This window comes from Aythya marila (assembly GCF_965140915.1).
Source record: "Aythya marila genome assembly, chromosome: 27".
NCBI classification, from domain to species: Eukaryota; Metazoa; Chordata; class Aves; order Anseriformes; family Anatidae; genus Aythya; species Aythya marila.
In genome coordinates, this window is record NC_139068.1 from 2,159,567 (window position 1) to 2,180,845 (window position 21,279).

General features: G+C 53.9%; 4 protein-coding genes across 5 annotated transcripts; 3 read left to right on the plus strand and 1 right to left on the minus strand.

Moving 5' to 3' along the window:
• Positions 1–88: 88 nt before the first annotated feature.
• On the plus strand, positions 89–2,267 carry POLE4 (DNA polymerase epsilon 4, accessory subunit; the record flags this gene model as incomplete). Its single annotated transcript, XM_082779905.1, has 4 exons — positions 89–295; positions 1,027–1,111; positions 1,406–1,447; positions 1,687–2,267. The coding sequence occupies 4 exons, from the start codon at positions 89–91 to the stop codon at positions 1,698–1,700; spliced, it is 348 nt and encodes a 115-aa protein (XP_082636031.1). The 3' UTR covers positions 1,701–2,267.
• On the plus strand, positions 1,716–11,046 carry LOC309887970 (uncharacterized protein). The gene is made up of 7 exons (XM_082780093.1): positions 1,716–1,846; positions 3,964–4,059; positions 4,784–4,923; positions 5,923–6,181; positions 9,069–9,250; positions 9,830–9,888; positions 10,625–11,046. Exons 2-7 carry the CDS (start codon positions 4,002–4,004, stop codon positions 10,773–10,775), a joined length of 849 nt encoding a protein of 282 aa, XP_082636219.1. The 5' UTR covers positions 1,716–1,846; positions 3,964–4,001; the 3' UTR covers positions 10,776–11,046.
• Positions 11,047–11,154: 108 nt separating this feature from the next.
• On the plus strand, positions 11,155–14,897 carry LOC309887968 (bone morphogenetic protein 2-like). 2 transcript variants are annotated; one of them, XM_082780091.1, is made up of 6 exons: positions 11,155–11,516; positions 12,500–12,622; positions 12,735–12,871; positions 13,047–13,169; positions 13,591–13,789; positions 14,073–14,897. In XM_082780091.1, the coding sequence occupies exons 1-6, from the start codon at positions 11,399–11,401 to the stop codon at positions 14,477–14,479; spliced, it is 1,107 nt and encodes a 368-aa protein (XP_082636217.1). In that variant the 5' UTR covers positions 11,155–11,398; the 3' UTR covers positions 14,480–14,897. The 2 variants fall into 2 exon arrangements, with proteins under 2 accessions (XP_082636217.1, XP_082636216.1); XM_082780090.1 differs by lacking the exon at positions 11,155–11,516 and having other exon boundaries at positions 11,866–12,622.
• A 1,048-nt stretch (positions 14,898–15,945) lies between these two features.
• LOC309887877 (potassium voltage-gated channel subfamily V member 2-like) lies at positions 15,946–19,337 on the minus strand (the record flags this gene model as incomplete). The annotated part of the gene is made up of 2 exons (XM_082779906.1): positions 15,946–16,218; positions 18,087–19,337. The coding sequence occupies 2 exons, from the start codon at positions 19,335–19,337 to the stop codon at positions 15,946–15,948; spliced, it is 1,524 nt and encodes a 507-aa protein (XP_082636032.1).
• Between the last annotated feature and the right edge of the window lie 1,942 nt (positions 19,338–21,279).

Below are 21,279 nucleotides of genomic sequence, written 5' to 3' on the forward strand. Positions count from 1 at the left end.
CCTCAAGCCCCTCAGCTCCGCCGGGCCCTCCCCGCGGCGGCCCCGCTCCGCCCGGCGGCGCTGCGCAGGCGCGGCCCCTGGGCGCGGGATGGCGGCGGCGGCCGGGCCGGTGGCGGCGGCAGCGGCGGGCTCGGAGCCGGCGGGGCCGGGGGAGGAGGCGGGCGCGGGGCCGCAGTGCCCGGGGCCGGCCCGCCTGGCCCGCCTGCCGCTGGCGAGGGTGAAGGCGCTGGTGAAGGCGGACCCGGACGTTACCCTGGCCAGCCAGGAGGCCGTCTTCGTCCTGGCGCGGGCCACGGTGAGGCGCGGGGCGGCGCGGGCCCCTCGGCGGGGAGCCTCGGCCCAGCCCGGTCCTCCGGGCCCCCCCCCTCCCCGTGGGCCTGAGGTTATCGGTGGAGCGGCAGCTTGCTCGCTTTTTGCTCCTCCGAGGCAGTTCTGAGCCTGGTCGGGGTGGGTGTCCACTTGGCTTTGGCTGCAGGTGGAGGGGTTGTGGTGTGCGGATGGGAGCAGTGTGTGACAGGGGTTTTTCCATTGCCTCTGTAAGGTGTCTCCCTTTACACAGGCGAGGGTTGATGGTAGGGTAGCTTTGGCACCACCTTCCAGTAACTCTTCCAGGAACTCTCAGGGCTGCTGCTGGGTATCCGCCTCCAGCAGCTGAGGCATCCTCGGCATGGCACGCGAGGACTGGGTCCCAGGAGGTGCCCTGGGAGCAGCTGTCTGGTCTCAGACGTGTTCAGAGGAGACAGGGCTTGGACCAGGTGATCGCAGAGGTCTCTTCCAGCCTGGATGATTATGTGATTCTGTCTCTGCCCTGCACAGCCTTCTGTCCTCTGTTACTTCTCATGCATACCACTACCCAACAATTTAATTTGTGGTTTTCAGAGCTATATATTGGGAAGGGGATGTTTTAGGATGGCGATTTTGGTTTCTTCTGAAATTCTGTAGGACCTTTCATCTTCCTTGTTGCACAGGTGTTCTTTCTTTCTTTCTCACATTCTCCTTGTGAAACTCTCGTGTTTTGCTTTGCAGGAGTTGTTTGTTGAAACCATAGCCAAAGATGCTTATGTGTACGCTCAGCAAGGAAAAAGAAAAACTCTGCAGAGAAAAGATCTGGGTATGAGGCCACGTTTAGTACTGTCATTAGCAAAGGGTTGGTAGGAGGGAGGGTTTTTCTACCTGTCCTGGTGTGATGAAACAGCTGTAGGAACAACTTATTTCTCCAAAGATGAAAGCAAAATCTTCTACCAAATATTATATGCTAGTAATTTCACACACCACCTCCAAAACAAATAAACCTCTTTGAAATTGGTCACTGCACTGTGATGCAAATTCAAATGCTGCTATTTGAAGTAAAAGCAAATATGGAGTCAGCTTTATCTATGTTAATTGTTTTCACTTTGCTTTGCAGATAATGCTATTGAAGCTATTGATGAATTTGCTTTTTTGGAAGGTGAGTTTCTGCTTGGTTTCAGTTGGTTTCAATATTTTCTGTAGTCCCCTTCTTGAGAGAGAAAAAAATTAATAATTTGCAGAGCCCCTCTGGGGCCCATCTTTAATAGTTAATAGCATAAGTCTCTATGTCCCTCTCTCCCTTCAGAGAGGTGAAACAAGTTTCAGTTGTTCATATAATTGCATTTCTGTTTCCTTTCTGATTTCTGACTGTTTGTTTTTTTTTCTTTTCATTTGTAGGTACTTTGGACTGAGCTGGCCAGAGATGGAGCTCTGTGGAGAAACAGACTGCAGAGGCAGATGTGGGGTGGAAAACAGGACACCGAGCATTCGAAAGTAGTTCCTAGAATTGAGACACTGAAATGGCAACCATAATATTTTGTATAAAGTTTAAGTTGTTGTAAGTTCTTTATTTAAAATAATGTATTTTTTCATAAATATTTTGTACGTCACTTAACTGTGCCCTGTTGCTGCAATGCAGACTGCTCTCCAGCTCTGGTCATGGCACACAGCAGCTGTTCAGAGTAACTGTCCCTGCCTCTCCAGGTACTCTGCAGCACCACGAAGCTGTGAATGGAGAGTGGATTAGCGTAGGTGCCAAGGCATGGTGATTTTTCTAATGGAAATGTATTTTTCTTTGTATATGTTTGTTTCTTGGCCAACATTAAATTTTTTGTTGTTGTTGAATAGCTGTCTTGATTCCTCCTCTGTGCTGCTGTGACGAATGAAGGTCTTGTTTCTATAGCACTAGTGTAGTTTGGAAAGGATGCCTTCTAATGGTGTTCTGCTTTTGTTCATCATTTCCTCGGTGCATCTGTTACAGTTAAGCCCAGCTCTCCCCCAGAAACTGTGCATGAGCTCCAGGGAAACTTTTTGTTTTGTTCATGGAAGCTTCCATAAACTGTGATCCCTGCACCTGCAAGTGATCTGAGTCAAAATAATAATAATAATCCAATTTTGAATGCATTAATGACATCTGTCATGTTATGCTGCCACTGCTGTTCTCCTTTGCTCTCATTCCTGAATCTGGCAAAAGAATTACCCTGGGAATTGGATCTAGTCCCTGCCAATTGGACTTGGCAAGTAGGTGCAGAGATCCTAACCTCTGTAATTGAGAACCACATGCAGCAAGTGTTCAGGATGCATCACTGCCTTTGAGCCGTGTGTCTGTGAGAGTCTCTTGCAGGATGCAAGCACTGTTGGTGCTTCTCATGTTTCCACGACTCAGGAGACTGTTACTTTCCTTTGTGTTTAACAAGCTAGAAAGAAGATGCTCCAGGGGTCAGTCACACTGAAGGGAGGCAAAAATAGTCATGGATCTCTCCTTGTGGTCATGGGAAACACACTGTCCTTGCTACTGAGTCCTCGTGTGTTGCTGTCTGTTATCAAAGACCAGTTTTGGTGTTGCAGAGTGACAAAGGTGGGTTATCTCTAGATAAAAAGCCCATTGAATACGATGAATGAGGATGAAGGATACACGTCCTTTTCAAATGAGGGGACTTAAAAGTGACTCTGAGTTACCACAAACTTAATTAGTTTGAAAGCAGTAGTAAGAACAAAGACCCCCAAGGGAGCTTCCCTAGGCTGTGGGCAAGCCCAGTTGCTCTCAAGTAACACTTTGAAGTTTGCTTGAATCCCGATCCTGATAGGTTTTGTGGGAGAGATGCCATCGCTGTCCGGGCTGCCGGGATGTTTGTTCAGATCACAATCTGGCAGTGTTTGCCAGCAATGTGCAAACCCATTTGTCCCCAAGCTGTTCACCTTCTCGCCTGCTGAGGGAGGGCTGGTATAAGTATCTGGGATGTGGAGCCCTGCTTGTGTTTCCTAAAGTGCAGTATGCAGGACCTGCTAGCTGTAGTGTTCTTGGCGGGACTTTTACACAGTCCCATCTGTGCCAGTAAGTTCCTTTTTCCTTCTCGTTTTCTTTGGTGCAGATTTGGGCTCTTGTGTAGGAGAGAAAAGGGCTTGTACTGGTGTGTGGTGTGAGGCACATGCGGGCTTTGTATGTGATGTTTCTGTGTGGGCATGGTGTGTGTTTTCTGCTATGCTTCACTGTCTGAACATCATCGGGGATTGTCTGCACTCAACAAATGGTACAGGATTTGCCTCTGAGGAAGGTGCTGTGCATAAGTGTTTGGGGAGTTTAGAGCCCAGGAGCTGCGTTGTACTGTCTTTCAGCACAAATTGTTCCTCTGATCCTAGCTCACATTGCAGTAGCACAGAAGTAGAGGAGAACAGGGAATGGGTATATGAAGGTTAAACTGCTAAACACAGCCATTTCTTTTTTTTTTTTTTTTTTTTGAGTAATTAATTTGGGTATTTAGTCCAACTAGCCAAGTGTTAGAGGTCAGATAGGTCATGTTCATTTATAATTACTCTAAATCTCTTCTTTACACTGAAGCAGGTTGAAGGCAGCAGGTGGCTGGAGCTGTGTGCTTGGAGCTCAGTGCTTCCTCCTGTCTTAGGCAGGCAAATTCTGACTGGGGCAATGCTGAGCTTGGTGCTTTGTGATTACAGGTGCTGGAGCCATCAGCAGAGAGGGTGAGCAAGGGAACATGTTTGAAGAGAAGGGCTGCTGCCAGAGGCAAAGCCATTTCCTCCACGTGGGGCATGGTGAGTTCACTCTTCACCCACAGGACACACGCACCCTTCAAGCATCCCCACTCAAGTCCCACCTGTCCTCCCTGGGGTGTTTCTTATATGCAGGGGACTCCACACCCAGATAACCCAACACCTAAAGCAAGTTTTGCTTAGGAACTGGAGAGTAGCGTGGCCACCAGGTCTGTTCATGTGCATGAAACAGGTTTCATATTCTGTACAAGTGTGCTGCAACAACAGACTGAGATCTGTGTCAGGAAGTTATGGTTGAATTCCGTGTTTGAAACATTTGGGTACTGTGTAAGTTCAGGACTACTGCAGACTTTTGGTTCTCAGGTTTAATATTGACAGGGGAATCAGTGAGGCAATGGGGTGTCTTGGCTTTAATGTGCAGAGAAAGTAGGAAAGAGGTCCATTAGTTCACCAGAGAAAAGTCTGTGGCCTTCAAGAGTAGCTGTTAGTCTCAGTTCCCCTTGCAGCCCCTAAGGCTACATAAAACATGCTTCAGTCAATATTAGCGCAGATGTGTGAAAATGGATTTGAACTGTGTGTCCAAAAGTCTGAGGTTTCTTTAATCAGATTTGGGTATTTTTTTTTTCAATGTGTAAGAGCAGTAGTCATACAAATTTAACCTTTAGTATTTGCAAAACATCTGAGGTTGTTATGTGAACGGCAGAAATTATAAAATGATCGTATCCAAATAGTAAGCAATAATCCTTTTATCATTCTTGTTTCACAGATGTCTCTGGCAGCCCTGTAAGCGTGGATGTTGGGAAGTGCAGGTCTGCCTGCCCAGCCCAGCCTATCAGCTCCCACCACCCTGGCCTCCTGGGGCTCTCCAGACACACTTCCATGCTTGATTTTCTTAGAAGTAAGAAGGTGAGAAATGTGTATTTGTGACCCCAATGGCAGGAGCATTTGTTTCTGCATGAAGGTCACACACTGGTGCCTGGGGCTCTGATTTTGTACATGTTTTAAAATACCTGGCACACGCTCTAAGTTACTGTCTTCTGCACTGCAGTAAACGAGTTACTGAGCCTCTTGTCCTCCTCAGCTACCAAGCAGTGGAATATGCAGGGCAGACAAACAGAAATTCTACGAGATACCCTATGAGAGAGGATGGGTTGGTGCTCCAGGCAGTGTCCACGTGTATTTCTGTCCTCCCTGAGACCAGCAGCAAGACCAACTCTTTCAGCCACATCTGCTCTGCACAAGAGCTGGTGTCTGTTCAGAGCTGTCAGAGGCCCTTTGCTGCCTGGGTGAGCAAAATTGGCCTTTGAGATGTTTATGCCACTGCCTTACCTTGTGCCATGTGTGACTCCTAGATGGGACTAGAAGGAGCATCCCCAAACACAGGCTGTGGTGCTTTCTTTATCCCAGGAGAGCTGAAGTTGCTTAATGTCCCATCTCCATTCTGTGTGGCACCAGGACAGCTAACCCTGGAGAGGGAATGGGAACAAGATCAGCAGGCACTGCACCTGCCTGGACTGTGTGTGTTCACCCTGGGGTCTGTGACTGTGAAAAATGTTTTCACTGCTTGTCAGAGCTGTGGCTCTGCTGCTGCAGCACCTTCCAGCCCAGCAGGTCCACAATCATTCTCCAGAGCTGCCGTCATGCTGATCCTCCACATCAGGAGCCTGGAGGGAAAGTGGGACTGCTTCAGCCATCACCGTTCAGCTGATTGTAGCAGAGCTTTGGAGAAGAAACAACTTTGCTCTAAATGTTATTGCAAAGGGCAGCACCACAGCAACACCGTGCTGCCATGCTGGGCTAAAGGGGTACAAGCTGAGTCAGTTCCAGGTCAGGGGAGGTTTTTATCAGGGAGCTGGTGCAAGCTGCTCTTAAAAGTGAATCTGCTCCTTACTCCATTCTGTGCAGCTACAGGGTGGGCACCCCGAGGTTCCAGGAGCATCACGTTCCTGCCCGGCAGGGTCCCACTGCGAGCCAGCTCGCATCCACGTGGAGCGGCTCCTGCTCCTGGAAGGCGATCGGGAGGTGGAGGTGGTTGGCGGCTGTCACTGCAGCGCGTGGCCTGAGGAGTGTCTGCGTCTCCCAGCTCTGAAAACGTTCTTTCCAGACTCTCCCTGGGAGGTCACGGTTGATGTGGGGAGATGCTCTGAGCCGACCTACAGTGCAGGTATGGGGATGGTGGAGGGCCCCTCTTCCAGGAAAAAAGGGACGAGCCCTGCTGTGTGGTCAGCACCCTTTCCTGCAACATCAGAGCTTACAGCAAGGTCCATCAGCACCCAAGTCTGCCACACAGAGCCTCTGATTTACAGGGGGAGGGGACTCTATTTTGAGCTTGGTTTTTCCTTTCCATTCTGTCGCTGTGCCCTTACAGCACAGGTCTGCAAGTGCAGTGCAAATTCCTTCCCCTATGCATGGTGTGAGGATGGGAGTACAATTACTTTATGGTCCAAGAAAGTGCACTCTAATGATGGACTTGAAGGGACCTTGGGAGTCTCTGCTCCAAAGAAAGCTTCAAAAGCTTGCTTCAAAGCAAAAAACAACAGTGTGATGATTAAAAACTGAAACAGAACACTTAGAAATGGAGTTTCTTTTTTTGACATTCTGAAATGCACTTTCATCTTGGCACCGGTGAACTACGCTCATGTTTCAAAAATCATTTGGAAATGGAAATTCCAAACTAAATCATTCCAAACAAGTCAAAACCTTCCACTGGGATAAAGCTGAGTCAGTCCATTTTGAACTGGGGGCTGTCTTGCAAGTTCACACATAAAAGAGCGTCACGTCAGTGGAGCTGAACCGATCCTTTTTTATCAGGATGAAAAGTCATTTAGAAATGCTTTTCCACAACTCCTTGATAAAAATCAGTTCTCTTTGAATTTGTTGAAGTTGTTTTATTGGCTTTTTGGCATGTAAAACTATCCAATTACAACCTTCCAGGCAGCTCTTGTGGCAGGGCTGCACAGCAGCCACTAGAGAGGGATAGAGATCGATGCGAGTCCTGGTGTCAGCTAGGAAGGCAGCCAAGGGACCTGATCCAGAGGGGCTGGAGAAGCCAGGTGGGTGGCCAAGAAGCCAAAATGCAGAAGGGCTGTGCTCGTGGATGAAAACGATAATTATTCTTCCGTCCTTTGTCATCCCTCCTAAAGGAAGGATCTGTGATGAGGGGCACTGTGGTCCCACAGCCTTGTGTAATCTGGCAACAAGACACAGCAAGTGGATCATTAGGCAGCGTGAAGTGCTTTTTTCCAGGGGTGGGAGAATGAGCACAGACATTTACTTCCTAAATGTGTGACTGGAAGGTGCTGGACAGTGGCAGTTGTCCCCAGGGTTGCTAATGGATGGTGGCTCATTCAGTGATAATGGCCCAGGACTGGGAAATGTGGACTCGCCCTCGGCTTTGCCTCTGCCCCAGGGCAGGTCTCGGCACTTTCCTTCTCGATTTCCCCCCTGTAAAGACAGGCTGAGGTTTTCGGCGTTGTGTTACAGACTGGCAGCAACGGAGGAGGGGGGTCCTGGAGAAGGGTGTTAAAATCTCACCCAAAAACGCTGGTTCCCAGAAATCAGTCGTGATCTTGTGTTCCCCTCAAAGCATCCCGGAGACTTGCGGTCAGAAACTGCTGTTCGCTCCCCCAAAAAACAGTTGCATCCTGGACAAAGAAATGTCCTCCAGGAGCTGATGGAGGGGGTAGGAAAATCTTACAGCCATTTTAGAGCTTGGAACCAGATGCAAATCCTGTAGAACCTGCACCCACAGGGTACAGGGCAAGACAACTGCTTAGAGACAAAAGCCCAAGAATGACCCCTGTGTCAAGTTAGCCATCCTTCACTGCCTGTAGCACATGAAATGGAAATTTTAATTCTAATTTACTTGGTGAGGGAGAAAAAAACTGGGATGTTCAGCAAATAAACTCTTTTTTTTTTTTTTTTTTTTTTTTCTCAGAAAATACATTCAGACTGAGCTCCATGGGACAGTCTGTGCCTGTGTCCTTTAAGCTGTTGTTTTCTGGAGGAGCCTCTCCTACCTCTCCCTTCTCTCCAGCTGCAGAGCCGATGCTGCAGGGACAGAGGGACAGGGATGCTGCGTCCCGACCCGTGGGGTAACAGCAGTGAAGACGCAGGCGTGCAGTGCAGCCTGTCTGCCCAAACCCCTCTTTGCCTGCTCTCTGCAACATGAGCGCTGTGGGCATCCTTAAAAATCACACCAGGCATATCAAACTGAGACAATTTTATTTTTTATTGCACAGTGCATTTTCCATTGAATTAAGGCTTGAATACAGAAAGAAAAGGGGAAGCAGGACTCAACCTGCATCTGCAGGGGGTGTTTGGCCCCTTCCCCTCCTGTGGCCAAGCAGGGCAAGAGCAGCTGCAAATATTTTGGGGGGAAGCTGAGTATTTTTGTTTCAGGGAACTGGGAAGCAACTGGTCTGTCTGAAAGGCTCGGGGGAAGGTGGGCTCTGGGTGGGTACGAGCCAGCTGTCAGCCTCACAGCAAAACCCCATCCTGGGCCGTGCTAGGAGGAAGGCGGCGGGATGCAGGGATTGCTCCAGGGCAGGAGAGACCGTGGCACTGGGCTGGCCAGGGGCTGGTAGGGTCAGGGACTTGTGCTGGGCACAGCAGCCCCGTGAAATCCAGAGGAAGCTGAATGAGTAAATGTCAAATAATGCTCCCCAGCTCCCTGGCGTGAGAGGATGTCTCTGGAAAAAGCTCTGCCATGAATATTTTATGTTCAAAGTCCTTCTTTCTGAAAGATAAAATGTAATAGCTCATGCTGGATCCCCAGGGATGTGGCTTTCGCAGGTTTCACAATTTCTACCCAGAATGAGCTGTCTCTGCCCTGTGCTCTGAAACTGAGAGGGCAGAACAAAATCTATAGCTGAAGCCCCGACCTGGTGGAAGAATGAGCCCCAAAATCTTAGCTGCGGCCCCTCACATGGAAAAACAGCACTTCCCATGCTGGATGCCAGAACCACACAACAGACACATTTCAAGGATGCTGCAGTTGTGATGGCCTCAGAGACAGCCCCAGATTAAATTTCCATCTTGTTTCCTTGCAGGTAGCCTTTTCTGCATGCCCACAAAGTTCAGCACTGCCCTGGTCAAAAATCCAAGTGGTGAGAAGGTGATTCAGACACTGGAGAGCTGCGAAATGAAGGAGAAATGCTATCGTGTTTCCCAAGTGGAATATTATTATGAAATTGTGCACAGCTCCACAGGACACAGGGAAAAACGGCTCAAGGTTGGTCCCTGCAGCTTGGTCTCCCCAGCCATGGGCTCAGCTCTACTGATCTGAGGGGTTCAAACAACCCCAGGCTGCTCTGCCATGGGCAGCTTCTCCCAGAAATGTTGAGCAAAACCTGGCCACAATCTGTAGTGGTAAAAATCTCACACTTACTTTATCCTATGCCACTAATTCATTTATACATTGGTGTAAAGTAACAAGTAACATACAGTGTGTTTTTTTTTTGTTTGTTTGTTTTTTTTTTTTTAGGGGGGGATTTCTTTAAAAACTAATTAAGGGCATAGTGAGTTATTTATGTGAGAAAGGGTTTAATTGTTAAGTATGTCTTAAGCTCAGTTCAACAGACTCGGCTTCAGCATAGCTTTTGTGCATAGGTAACTACGATGCGATAATAATAATGTGCCCCCAAAATACTTCTCCCTGTGAGCTTTGCCTCCCTGCTGCCCTTTTGCACAGGGGTGTGTATTCAGCTTGGGGGTGGAGGGCGGGCACAGGGATGCACGACCAGTCCCCTGGAGTGTCCCCTGCGAGGTGCGGTGGGGGATTTTCATGCCTTTGTTTTGCAAATCTTTGCAGGAAATTGATGTGGGAAGGTGCTTGGGCAGCTGCTCCTCGGGGGATCCCTGCTTGCTTAGGTAAGCACAGCTGGCAGGGTCTGGCCCCTCATGGGCACATCGCACACATCCCGGGCAGGTTGGAGCTGCCTCTGTTCCCACTGCCCTACAGCAACACCCCAAGGGTCCCAGGGCAGGGCCTAAGGGGTAACACCGGGGCAGATTTGGGGTAGCACCTGCAGCTCACCCATGTCTGATCATACAGGGACAAAGCTGAAACACAGCAGTGTTTGCAGTGGTGCTACAGCAGCTCTGTTGCTTCGAGGGATAAATAATAACCTGCTGATGACAATGCTGAATTCAGCCATCAGGCAGCTGGTTGTAGAGCTTGTGGTCCCCCACAATAGCAGAGAAAGATGGGGAGAAGATCCTGACAAAGGCCTTCTCTGGCCTGGAATGTGTCGTTGCTGTTCCCTGCCTGTGATTCCTGCAGGGTGGAGGAAGGAGGAGGAGAAAGAGAAGGAGAGGATGGGGAGGCTCAAACGGTTGTTTCAGGCCAGGAGGGCAGCACTTTGCGTTGCTTTCAGAGACAAAATGTGTCAAACGTGTAGGGAAATGAATCAACCCAGAAAGAAAAAAAATCCTTGCTTTGCACGGGCAGAGAGGGAGGAGGCAGCCTGCTGAGCTACGCCAGAAGCGAGGAACAGAGGCAGAACCTCCCTGGTCCGGGCATCTCCCCTTTTCCAGGTGATGGAAGGCAGGAACCTGGGGCCTGAGGGGCAGGCGGGGAATGTACTTGGTTTGTCTCTAACTGCAGGGAGTCACAAGGTGGAGAGAAATGTCTGGTCTGGGCAGAGGTTGCCTCTCGCCGCTGTGCCCCTCACCGCTATGACATACACATCTTCAGGAGCCATCGAGACCTCATTCGCACCGTCGTGGCCATCCAGCAGTGCAAGTGCAGGAGGTAGCGGGGCTGGGGACCCGCAGGTGGGGCTCCTGCAGGACCCCTGCCAGACTGTCTGTAGTATATGTAAATGAGAGAAGGCTATTTTATCAATGAAAGCTATTTTAAACAGTGTTTGCATAAATGAACCCTCCGCAAAATGTTTTGCAGCTTGTAAAATAAACATCAGGGGCAATTCACAGCTCCTCGGGGCTCCCTTGTGCAGCTCCCCAGCCCCTCGGTCTGCCCAAACATCCCGGGAGGATGCGGTGTGCGGAGGGATGGATGTGGCTGTCTGGCACTGGGACCACACAGGGCCGGCTGCTCCCACCCGCAAAATGTGGAGCAGGAGTCGGGTGGGAGAGGGAATCGGGGAGGTGGGTGTGTTGGGATGGAGGTGTCCCCTTGGCAGGAAGCCCCGCAGCTAGCGAGCAGGGAAGGGAAAGGAAAGGAGCCACAGGATGGGAATAGTTTCCTTTGGTGATTAACCCAGGCCTGTCACTGCCTCCCTGTGTATTCTGGATAATTAACAGCCCTTTCACCATCAAAACGTGGGGTTAGGATAAATTACAGTTGCCAGCTGGCCAAGCAGCCTTTGGTTCGTCTCCTGCCGGCATTGGTCTGGAAGTGCTTCAGTCCTGCCAGCCGATGGACAGACACACCGACAGGTCCAGCTCTGCTCCTGCACCTTCCACTCTGCACCAAGCTGCTCACAGAGCAAGTACCTGCGGGCCTCCTTCACAGGGATTTCCTGTGGGATTCACGGGTCACTATAAAACCTACCAGGCTTTTCTAATCCTGCTCCTTTTGTCTGGCTGGATGGCATTGCATAGTGCTAATTTTTCTGTTCAGTCATGTGGCATTAGAACAAACAGCCAATGTAAAGAGTCCAAGTGCACTGTGTCAGCGCGGTCACCTTTACCAACCTGGTTTCCCTCTGGGTAGGGAACACGAGCAAGGAATTGGCTTTTATCCCATCATCCTGAACTTGCAGGGTTCTTGTGGTATTTCAATAATATTGGGCACTGCAGAATTACCAGCAAATGCCTGTGAATCCTGGGGAAGGCAATTGGAGATACACCCCCCCCCCCCCCCCCCACACACACACACCCCATCCCGCACGTTTAGCAGGGCAGAGGGATAGGGACACCTGCACGACACCAAGCCCCCCTGCCATGCAGGGCAGCCGGAGCAGCTTGGGGACAGGAGGGGACACATGCAACAGCCCTGGCTGTTCCTCTCCCTCTTTGCTTCCCCACACAAAGCTTCTCCTGTTTGTCCCATTAGTGCCGTCATTAAAAACCAGTTAGTCTCCTAGGGAGAGCAAACGCAGCTTGGCCAGCCCTGCTGAGGGGCTGTGCAGCCGGGACCTGCGTCTCCCTGGAGCTGTGGTGCAGCGCTCCCCTCCTGCTTGTGTACTGGAGCTAATTGGTGTAGGGTGCCCAGGAGCCCAGCTTTGCACCTTGTTAGCATGGCAATTAGCTCTCTTTGCCTTCCTGATTGCTCATGTGCATATTTGACCCCGATCCATCTTTCCAGCGAGTTATAAATGCGGTTCTGGGGAGGCAGGGGGGGAGTCGAGCTGGGGCTGGGACAGCAGAGCCATGCTGGGGACCGTGCTGCTGCTGCTGCTGGTGGTGCTGGCACGGCCGGCGTGCCCGAGCCCGGCCAGCGCAGCAAGCCGGCGAGCTGAGGCGCTCAAGAGGCTGCTGGAAGTCTTTGGCATCGAAGACCCTCCGCCCCCCCCAGCTCACTTCAAGCAGCCGCCCCAGTACATGGTGGATCTGTTCAACACCGTGGCCAACGCTGATGGTGTCACCAAGAACCCCGACATCCTGGAGGGCAACACGGTCCGCAGCTTCTTGGATAAAAGTAAGGGGGGAGGCCCCTGGGTGCTGGGGAGAGGGGGGCTGCGGGAGGGGGCTGAGCGCTGTTCCCCCACCCTCCTGTCTGGCTCCGCTTCCCAACCTGTTGCTCCCTGCAGCTCATGGCGAGAAGATGCGGTTCCTGTTCGTCCTCTCCAGCGTGGCCAAGAATGAAAAGATCTTGACAGCGGAGCTGCATCTCTTCCGCCTCTGGCCAAAAGCCACCGACGGGCCCAAACGACACCACTTCTGCCAGGTGAGGAGGGGGACGGGGACAGGGTGGGGAGAGGGACATGGGGGCGCTCCCAGCCTGTGCTCAGGGATACCACAGGTGCTTTCTCTCCATCTCCCCCCTTTTTTCCCAGTACCCGTGCCAAGGGGGTTTCCCCTTCGACCCACGGGTGCTCATTGCCCTTTGCCTCCTTCCCCAGGTCAGCATCTACCAAATTCTGGACAAGACTGAACCGGACTCCCCCCAGGGGCAGAAGCTGCTGGCATCCAGGCTCCTCTCACTGCAGGGCTCTGGCTGGGAGGTCTTTGCCATCACACAGGCTGTGAGTACTTTTACGCTGAGTTGGGTGGCACAGAGGAAAAACAAAAACAAAAACCAAAAACAACACAAATGTTTTGCATGCTGCAGCTTCTTAAACCCATTTCAGTCCCATCTGGGCTTGCAATGCAAGTTGCTGTCCACCCTCTTAACAGCAATGCCAGGGCATGCAGCCTGTGGGGAGGGATGAGCTCTGGTGGATGGATCTGTCCTGGTATCGTGCTGCAGCTCTGCAGTTGTGGCCCCTGCTGCGTTCCCTGTGCCGCAGCCCGGGAGCAGCACAGCCCCTTCCCGTGGCTGCAGCAGCACTGCCTGTGGGGCACTGGGTGTCCTGGGGTGGCAGGGGGCACCCGTCACCTGCAGTGGGGACACTGCAGCAACACCTGCCCCATCCCACAGCGGTGACACTGGTTTTGCTTCTCCAGGTTCGCGACTGGACCGAAGATGAGAGTAGCAATCGGGGTTTGCTGGTGACAGTCCATGGCCTGGGCGGGAGCCCGCTCGACTCCCCTGCTATACAGTTTGCGTCCAGCAGGGACCACCACGAGAGCAAGAAGCCCATGCTGGTCCTGTTCACCGATGACGGGCGCCGGGGAGCGTCCCTGCCCACGGCTGACTTCCCAGGTAGGTGCTGCACTCCCCAGCACAGCTCGGTGCCACAATACCTCACCTGCAGGGTGCTTGGGCTGCTCCTGTTCTCATCGGGTTAGCCTGAACACGGGTGCGGGCTTACAGATGTAAATTTGGGTTTTGCTCTCACTGATCAGCTCCATGGTGGTGGCCGTCTGACCTAAGGGCAGCTGCAGGCAGCGGGCATGGAGGGGTGGCCAGGGCTGCTGCTCTGCTTCCTCCTTCATTTCAGGCTCATGCGCTCGTGCTAATGGAATCATTTTCTCGTTTGGGGTAGATTTACAGCCTCAGGACCCTGTTCTTCCTGCCAAGATGACAGTGCCCAAGCTGATCGGGCCACGCAGCACACGCTCACTGGACCGGCTCCAGCCCTGCCAGAGGCACCCCTTGTCCGTGGACTTCGAGGAGATCGGCTGGTCCGGGTGGATCATCTCACCACGGGGCTACAACGCCTACCACTGCAAAGGCTCCTGCCCCTTCCCGCTGGGCGAGAACATGCGGCCAACCAACCACGCCACCGTGCAGTCCATCATCAACGCCCTCAAGCTGAGTGAGGGTGTCAGCAGCCCCTGCTGCGTGCCGGACAAACTCCACTCCATCAACCTCCTCTACTTTGACGACGACGAGAACGTGGTCCTCAAGCAGTACGACGACATGGTGGCTGGGAGCTGCGGCTGCCACTGAGGCAGGAGGAGCAAGTGGGGGCTGCTGCTGCTCCCTCTGGGAGCACCGAGAGGCGATGTGGAGATTTCCTCCTGCAGAGGGATCTCTCTGCGAGGGTCTGTCCTGCAAAAACCCGCAGCGGTACCACAGAGACTGGGCAGAGCAGAGCAAGGAGGTGCCCGGCTCTGCCTGGGAAGGCTCAGGGCTGAACTGAATCGAGCCAAATGAGCCCTCGGAGCTGGCAGCCCCGGGGGAACGGCTCTGTGTCAGGGTGCCCCACGCAGGTTGTGCAGGTTTCCGTGCCTGCAAAGGCTTCCTGCAGGCTGTACTATATGTAAATAGCAAGAGCACTAATATATGACAGAAACTGCCTGTACAGTGTCCTGTAAATGTCTGTACATTGCTGCGTTTTGTAAAATGAAGTCAGAGGAGCTATTAAACGTGCTGTTCTCAGCGGGGTTTCTTCTGTGACCACTGCTTGTGACAATGCTGGCCGAGGGACAGCAAACACCCCGTGGGGCAGCAGGAGCAGAGAAACGACGATTCAGCTGCAGCTCAGCCTCTGGGGCAGTTTTGGTTGCTGATTTCTGTTCCTTGGCCATGTCTCCCAGCCCAATGCCTTCAGGATCTGTCAGCCAGATGCCGTGGTGGGGGGATCCCTGGGGAGCTGGGGTGGGTGCTGGGGCTCAGGGCAGCTGCAGGCATGCCCATCCTGCCTCTTTCCAACAGTTTCACTGCAGCATTCGCTTAACCAGGGCCCCAGACACCAGCACCACACCCCCAGCACCTCCAAGCTCAGCTTGCCAGCGACCAAGTCCCACCCCAGCTGGTAGGCACCAGTTTCCTTCCTGCTGCTCACCCAAAAGCACCCATGGCTGGTGGCATTTCCCTGCCACCACCTCCTCTCACCACCCGCCCAAGGCCCCTCTCCCCATCCCTCTTGGGAAGGGGGGGATCCTCCCCCGTGAGCCCATCGGGACGTGCTCACACACCCAAAACCAACTTGCAGCCAGGCTCACCTCCTCCCACCTATGGGAAGGGGGTTGTGAGCCCCCGGGGAGATGTCCACTCCTTGCCAATTGCCCCAGTGGGACAAGGCAAAGCCCCGCTGCCCCGGCCGTGCACTCCGAGCAGCACAAGGCAGTTTCTGTATGGTCATAGATCGGTGCCACACTTCAAGGGAACAGCAAAGCACCTCCTCAGACAGCGGTGTGCTGAAAAGTGGGGGTGATTCAGCTCACTGCTCACCCCTCAGCACGAGCTGTTCACTCATTAACACAAAGTGGCTGCCTGATGAACCGTTCAGCTCTGGTTTATTGAAGGTCTGTTCCCGGGGACGCTCTGGCTGTCACCTCTGCACCCCAGCGTGGCCAGCACCCGTGGCTACCAGCCCAGCAGCACCCCGAGCCCTCTCTGCGCCCCTGCGGCACTGCCAGGCACTGGAAAGGGAATTGGGCTTGGTGGGAAGGACACTGGGAAGCGCGGGGTCAGCGGTGGCAGCGGGGCTCAGCTCTGCAGCACTCGGACAGCTTCCGCAGAGCTCGCTCCTTGAAGCGGAACCTCCTGGAGAGCTTGAGGGAGAGGCTGGTCTCGTTCTCGTGGGCCTTCAGCTTGGCGTAGTAGTCAGAAAACTTGTTGTAGAGGATGGAGATGGGCATGCCGTTGAGGATGATGCCAAAGGAGATGCAGCCGAACGCCACCATCCTGCCAAGCACCGTGTCGGGCACGGTGTCTCCGTAGCCCACGGTGGAGAGGCTGACCTGGGAGAGGAATAGAAAGGAGCAACGCTACGTGCCGTGCAGGCTCCACCTGGCGATGAGGGGACCCACCTTGCTCTTCCCCAGTGCAGGATCACCCAGGAACTGCTCTGCACCACGTCTGCAGCCAGCTCAGCTCTCCCTGTTCCAGCAGCCTGCATGGCCATGGCCTGGGGCCATCAGCCCACCCGTGCACCAGCTCCAGCACGGGCTGAGGCACCCTCATGGCAAAGCCAGCTGTGGGCTCTCCCCCTGCCCTGCTCCTCCACCTCTCCCCGACCCACGCAGGGCCCTCTCCCTGCAGCTGGGGACGCTTTGGTGCAGGCTGCCATGAGCTGGGGCAGGAGCTGGTGTTTGAGCTTGGGTTTGCTTTGGAAAAGGAGCCTTTGAAGCAGGGCCTGGGCTGCGGGAACGAGGGAAACAGCCCCGAGCGTCCACGAACCGGTGCCTGGTTCAGAAACCTGCTGCCTCCTCCTGCACCGGGGCAAATGCAGCCCTGGTCCAGATGGGAGGGAGCCACACAGGTGTGGGGACGCTTCATGCGAGGCAGCAGAGCAGGCAAGCAGCAGGGTGGGGGCTGCACCCTGGGACCCTCACCCTGCTGGCAGTGGCACTTGCTGAGGTTCTGAGCCCAGCCCCACGGGCTGCAGCCTGGTGGGCCCCGTGATCCTGGGGAAGGTGCTGGATGAGGCCCCAGCTGCAGAGACCAGAGGCGAGCTTCCCTGCTCCCTCCTCCCCTTGCTGTGCATCTCTTCCAAAGCAGCAGGACATCACCGAGCTGAACTTTCTCAGCAGCCAGACTGTCTGTTGGAGCTTCCTGCCCCCAGGGAGCAGCAGCCTCGGCCCTTCCTGGCTGAAACCTGCCCAGTCCCACAGGGTCGAAGCTTCCCGGATGCTCCTTTCAAAGGAAATGCAGGCACTGCCCAGAGACACACCCCAGGGAGCCACATTTGGGCTAGGGGAGCAGAGCCATGGGTCACATCAACAGCTGAGGCAGAAGGGTTTGGACTTTGAGTGGAGAGATGCAGACCAGGGCTGGGAGCAGCCATTCAGGAACCTCCCAGCATTAAAAAACCCAGATGGGCTGATTTTGTTAAGAGGCACTTCCTCTGGGAGGAAAGCATTTGAAGGAGGCAGCCTATGGTGGCCAAGGGGAATTATAACAGCAGAAGTGATCAGTGGGATCATTTCCTCTGTAGAGCAAAATCTCCTCACAGCCCCTGGCTCTCCAGTGCTTTAGCTGCTCCTCACCCCTGAGTTAATCCCAGTTTATTTTAGTGCTTGGCTCAGCAGAGCTGCTGGCTCTGCAGGCAGTGAACAAAGGCTCCTGTCCCCAGTGGCAGCACCCTCTGGTCTGTGTCCCCTCTCTGCACACAGGCTGAGGATGTGCCATTGTGTCCCCCAGGTTCTCATGTACAGCCCTGGGTGCCACCAGCCCTGCCTCTGTGTGTCCCCTTGTGTTCTGCGAGCTGCTTTGCTGCACAGGCTGCAGGGATGAGTGGCTCTCCCTGTACCCACAGAGCACGAACCGCAGCCACCCAGCTGCTTGGGTCCTGGCTGCCACTGCAGGGAATGCCCAGACTGAGCCATGTCCCCCTTGTCACCAATCCAGGCTACATTAGTGCAGGCTCTGCCCCAACAACCTGCTCTAGCGCTGACTTTGGAGCCTCTGAGATTAGTCCAAATCTCTGATTTCTCTCCTCAGAGCGTGCAGGGCTCTGCCTCGCCCATCACTACAAAGCAGTTGGGAAACCGGGGCCCCTTCCTGCATCCTGGCCAGCAGCGGTGCCGAATCCCCGGAGCACCAAGGCAGCCCCGTCCCACAGAGCAACACCGCACCCCTCCCCGGAGGAGAGGCGCCCACACCTTACCGCTGCCCACCACCACGCGTAGGGGATGCTGGTGAAGTTGGTGCCTGGGACATCGTGTTCCACCGAGTGCATGAGAGCAGAGAAGGTGAAGACCCCCATGGCGATGAAGAGGAGGAGGCAGCAAACCTGCTGGTAGCACTGGCGCATGGTGAAGCCGAAAGCCCGCAGGCCGGTGGAGTGGCGCGCCAGCTTGAGGATGCGGAAGATCCTCATGAGCTTGATGAGCTTGAGGACCTTGCCCAGCTTGCTCACATTCTCCATCTGGTGCAGCTCCTCGTGGTAAAGGGTGTCTCCTTCGTCCAGATTCTCAAAGAGGATCTGGATGTAGAACGGCAGAATGGCCACCAGGTCTACGGCATTGAGCGCCGCCCGCAAAAACTTCTTGAAGCTGGAGGAGGAGATGAGCCGCATGAGGTACTCAGAAGTGAAGAAGATGGCGCAGACCATCTCCAGCAGCTCCATCCACTGCTTCCCTGTCTTGTGCTGCATCTCCTCCACCGTGCTCAGGGTCATGCCCACAATGGAGATGAGCACAAAGAGGCTTGACATGACAGCAATGATCTTGGCTGGGACAGAAGAGTAAGGGTTCTCAATGAGGTTCCAGATCATCTTCCGAAACTGCCCCAAACATTTGCCCTCAAACTGCTCCGCTGATTCCAGAGGCTCCAGTTCTGCCTCCAGCTCCTTCTGTATTTTCAGGTTCTCGCTGAGTTCGTCTTGCTTTTCCTCAAACAGGATCCGGCAGCAGCGCTGGGAGTATTTCAGGTGGACTCCCCAGTACTCGATTTCCTCCACAAAGTTACTGGGGCACATCTCGTCCATTATCCACAGGACCCCGCTGCGGTAGAAGTGGAAGATGTAGTGGAAGATGGAAGGATCTCTGTCGAAGAAGTACTCGTTCTTCTGCACTGAGTAGTCATCGCAGAGCTGCAGCTTCTTCGTAGGGTCTGTGTAAATGGCCAGCTTCCCAAGCCTGGTGACGGGGTATCGGGCTGCCGCTCTGCAGGCTATGTGGAACAGCGTGCCGCCCACGTTAATGTTGAGGAAGTACTTGCTCCTCTGAAGGAGCATCTCGCTTTTCTCCTGGTTGCTGTCTGTCACGTTCTGCATGGAGCTCCACTGCTTTACCAGGCTCTCCTGTGCAAACGGGATGTGGACATCCTCCTCCTCCGGGGTCTGGCAGCAGCCGTGGCGATCCCCGATCTTCAGCCCTGCAGAGAGACTCACACGCCTCCTCTCCAGCTGCCTCATCGTGCCTGCCCCTCCGAAGCAGCGATTCCCGTTAGGGGCTGTGGGACAGCAGCTTCGGCTTCATGGGACCGCTGCCACCAGGCTCTGAGCCCAGGGAAGCAGCAGGGAGTTGCTGCCTGAGGGGCAGTGGCCGGGTCACGGCGCCACGTGGCACCTGCCAGGTTCCCAAAGCCGATTGCTTATCAGATTGCGGTTTGCGCCGTAGGAGCTGGAGGCAGCTAAGTGTCCGCTCCTTAAGACAATAAGGAGATTGAAGCATTAACCCTTTACGTAAGGAACTATTTATTGCACTTTTCTTTGTCCTTATTCTCCTCGTTAGGTTGTGTTCAGCACATTACCCCATTTCCAAGCAGTGCATCCACTAGGGCAAGTCAAAGCGAGAGCACGAGCTTGCCTTGATCTGACCCCGAACGCCTCCCTTGCCAGGGGTGCAACGGTGCAGACGCAGGAGATTCGTATCAGCTTTGTGTCCCCACAACAGATGCTGCTCTTGGCATCAGTCCTTCACCAAGCACGAGTGTCGATGCAGCTGCCCCTGCCCCGTCAGCTGTCATAGAAGCGAAACGGTCGCTACCTCTCAGCTCACCCCTCCACCCCCCCGTGCAGATTTCCAGAGGTGAGGGCACCGTCCAGCATCCAGGCAGTGCCCATGTGGCCCCCACTGTGGCAAGCTGCTCCTGCACTGCTGCCCTGTGCCGCCTGGTCATCACACCTGCCTTCAGCCCCGTCAGTCCGTCAGCAGGAGGATGAACATGGAATGAGACACTGGAAGATAAAGTATGTGGTGAACGGTCCCCCTGACCTTTAGGAACTGAAGAGAAGGGAATAATCCTTTGGATTTAAAGGTAAATGGGAGGCAAAGTTAACAGGGGCAGGTCCATCCTTACGTCAGCCTGGCACACAACCCTACATCAGCACACGAAACTTGCCGTGCCCAGGAGTTGTGGTTGACAGCTCGGTGTCCAGTGGTGAGCAGCTGCCCCAGCAGGAAGGGATGCCATCGAGGGACCTGGATGGGCTGGAGAAGTGGGCGCACACAGAATATCCTGAGTTGGAAGGGACCCACGCGAATCATCTAATCCAACTCCTGCCTTCACCCAGCACCACCCAAAAATCAAACCATATTGCTGAGAGCATTGTCCAAATGCTTTCTGAACTCCACGAACCTCAAGGGGGCCGAGTGCAAGGTGCTGCACCTGGGTCAGGCCAATCCCAAACATCAGCAAAAATCATCCCAACCATCACGGCTGACAAACGGATGGCGAGCAGCCCGTGGAGAAGGACTTGAGGGGACTGGTGGATGAAAAATGCAACACGAGCCAGCAGCGCGTGCCTGCAGCCCAGAAAGCCAACCGTATCCTGGGCTGCATCCAAAGCAGCGTGGGCAGCAGGATGAGTGACTTCAAAATGCAGAGACCCGAAGCACAAAGCTGCTATCAGGCTGAAGGGCAGCTCAGAAGCCAGAACTGAAGTCTTTGAGCCTGGAGATTAGGGCAATAAAAAAGCTTCTGGCATGGGACAGAGGAAGGGAAATGACTGTCTCAGATACGCTCCAAGTTTTTGAACAAGGCCCATAAACAGAGGCTTTTTTCCAAGCTTGAAACATGCAGAGATCAGTAAGCAGAGCCTGCGAGACCCTGCTGTGGAAAGAGGCCGCCCCTCTGAAGCTCACACAGGAGCCTCACTCCCCTTGGCACGCAGCAAGCGGCTCTGCCCAGCCTAACGGGACAGCCTCAGCTCAACAGCTCACGCTAAGAGGATGATCGGGGACAGGCTGGTGACAGCTGACCCCTGCCACCACAAGCCAGGCAGCTATCACAGGACCAGCCCTCCCTCAGCCCTGTCCTGCTGGGGTTTCTGAAGCACCTTCCCGCTCTGATGGAAAAGGAATGAGCTGATGCAGTCTTGATTTCCCACCTTGCTCTTGTCCAAGCCTCTCCTT

Coding starts and splice junctions, on each gene's coding strand:
- LOC309887970 (XM_082780093.1), top strand. CDS start 4,002: ATGTTTGAAGAGAAGGGCTGCTGCCAGAGGCAAAGCCATTTCCTCCAC. Junction 4,060..4,783: donor TTTCCTCCACGTGGGGCATG/GTGAGTTCACTC, acceptor CTTGTTTCACAG/ATGTCTCTGGCAGCCCTGTA. Junction 4,924..5,922: donor ATTTTCTTAGAAGTAAGAAG/GTGAGAAATGTG, acceptor CATTCTGTGCAG/CTACAGGGTGGGCACCCCGA.
- LOC309887968 (XM_082780090.1), top strand. CDS start 12,355: ATGCTGGGGACCGTGCTGCTGCTGCTGCTGGTGGTGCTGGCACGGCCG. Junction 12,623..12,734: donor CCGCAGCTTCTTGGATAAAA/GTAAGGGGGGAG, acceptor TGCTCCCTGCAG/CTCATGGCGAGAAGATGCGG. Junction 12,872..13,046: donor AACGACACCACTTCTGCCAG/GTGAGGAGGGGG, acceptor CTCCTTCCCCAG/GTCAGCATCTACCAAATTCT.